We start from the raw sequence: 1,743 nt of genomic DNA, 5'->3' as shown, positions 1-1,743 counted from the left end.
GTGAATCAAATATAGGTATGTACAAGAATACATACAGAAGATTAAATTATTATAGTATTTACGTCTGAATATAAAATCCATTCTTTCTTTACAGACAGAATTGAAGAGTTGGAAATTGAATTAAAACAGTCGAAGATGAAATCCACGCCCAAGAAAAAAGAAAAAAAGATACTTTCTACAGATTTTGATACGAGTGAATCAAATATAGGTATGTACAAGAATAAAAGCAAATAACGTAAAGAAAAAAATTACTTGACGCTAGTACATGATTAGTACAACCAATGTAGAAGAATTGCTAAATGACGATAACCGGCAAATTCTAATTAAAGAAATTTATTGCGAAAAATATTACCTCGGCTAGGGTTTGAACCTAGACTTCCCTACACTCTAGGCGGGCGTCTCAAGTATAAAGGTAAATGTTTTTTCGTTTATGTGCTTACTGTGTGAGTTAATATTTTTAGATACAACATCACCTAAATCAAGTTCGGATGTTGGTATTAATGTATCATTGGGTGAATTGAGTGTAAAGCGCGAAGTTCAAGACAAAAGCGTTATGACTGACGAATTTTATAACATAAAAGATGATCCACATCCATTGTTTTGTGCAAAATGTGAAACTCATTTGCCTTCGGACTTAACTCCTGAAATGATATGCAAAACTATGAGCGCATACCCAGAATTACTTTCCAGAGATTTGTCTCCTCCACTGAGAAAGACTTATTTGCCGCCGTGTTCATTATCCAGTAAGTAGCAACGATTCTAATATGATCTAATGTAATATTTATGTTATATTATTTACATTGCATTATAAACATTATTATATTCATCTTACATTTAAAAAATTCTCTTTAGGTACGTACATGGACTCTGTAAATAGAAATAATAATCACTCTAGAACATCTGTGCCACAACTTAGTCCTTATAGTTCATATAGTGAATCGATAGCTGACAATTCGAAATCTCAATCAGGACGATCATCCTCAATAGACCAAATAAGCGAAAATGTTGAATTAAGCAATGTGGATATTTCATGTATACCAGTTGTAGCCGGTCTATCCAATAATCTCGGTTCTGTTCCTACAGCACTCGCTTTATCGCAAAATAGAACTTACGCAAGGCAAGATTTAAGTTCTGACTTGTTAACTGAACACTCTTCGTCTATTAAAGATTTAGAAAGAAAATTTGAGTTATTAGAAAACAAAATGAAAAGGATTCAGAGGCTGAAGGCGAAAGATAACAATTCCTGTTGTCGTCGCAGTATAAATGGTGGCGATAATACATTGAATTCGAATCTGATTTCTATAATATGTAAAGGTATGGCAGAATATTATGATGAGAAAAGACAGGCGCAATTTAAAAATAAGCGACTAAATAATTCGAAAATGTGTATACGCGCGAAAAGGGCGAAGCTGAGAAAGAGACAACTGTTGAACACAAGTAATGCATGTAAAAATATATCGCATGAACCTGAAAATGAAGACCGTCAAGTACGAGATATGTCTTGTAATACCGAGAATGCTACAATGACGACTGATATTTTATCACGTGAGCATACGTTGTCTGTAAAGGATGATTTACTTTCGAATGTAAATACCTCTAGTACGTTTCGTAACGGCATTGGTGAATTTGACAAAAGAGAGTTTGTTCATCATGAAAAAAGTATATTGCATTCAACACACGTCGAATCTGTCGAAAATAATTCAACAATATCACGTTTAAGCACTGATGAAACATGTGGAAGCG

The 1,743-nt window shown here is 33.6% G+C and overlaps 1 protein-coding gene across 1 annotated transcript in view; it reads left to right on the top strand.

Moving 5' to 3' along the window:
* Nucleotides 1–1,743, top strand: part of LOC105559093 — an 11,637-nt gene that overhangs the window by 3,196 nt on the left and 6,698 nt on the right. The window contains exons 5-7 of the mRNA XM_012007153.1: nucleotides 95–208; nucleotides 462–743; nucleotides 853–1,740. Coding sequence (XP_011862543.1) covers nucleotides 95–208; nucleotides 462–743; nucleotides 853–1,740 — 1,284 coding nt within the window. The remainder of the gene's footprint in view (nucleotides 1–94; nucleotides 209–461; nucleotides 744–852; nucleotides 1,741–1,743) is intronic.

This window comes from Vollenhovia emeryi, unplaced genomic scaffold (assembly GCF_000949405.1).
Source record: "Vollenhovia emeryi isolate VEMERY1.0 unplaced genomic scaffold, V.emery_V1.0 DF939291.1, whole genome shotgun sequence".
Lineage (NCBI taxonomy): Eukaryota > Metazoa > Arthropoda > Insecta > Hymenoptera > Formicidae > Vollenhovia > Vollenhovia emeryi.
This window is presented reverse-complemented; position numbering and strand designations above follow the sequence as displayed.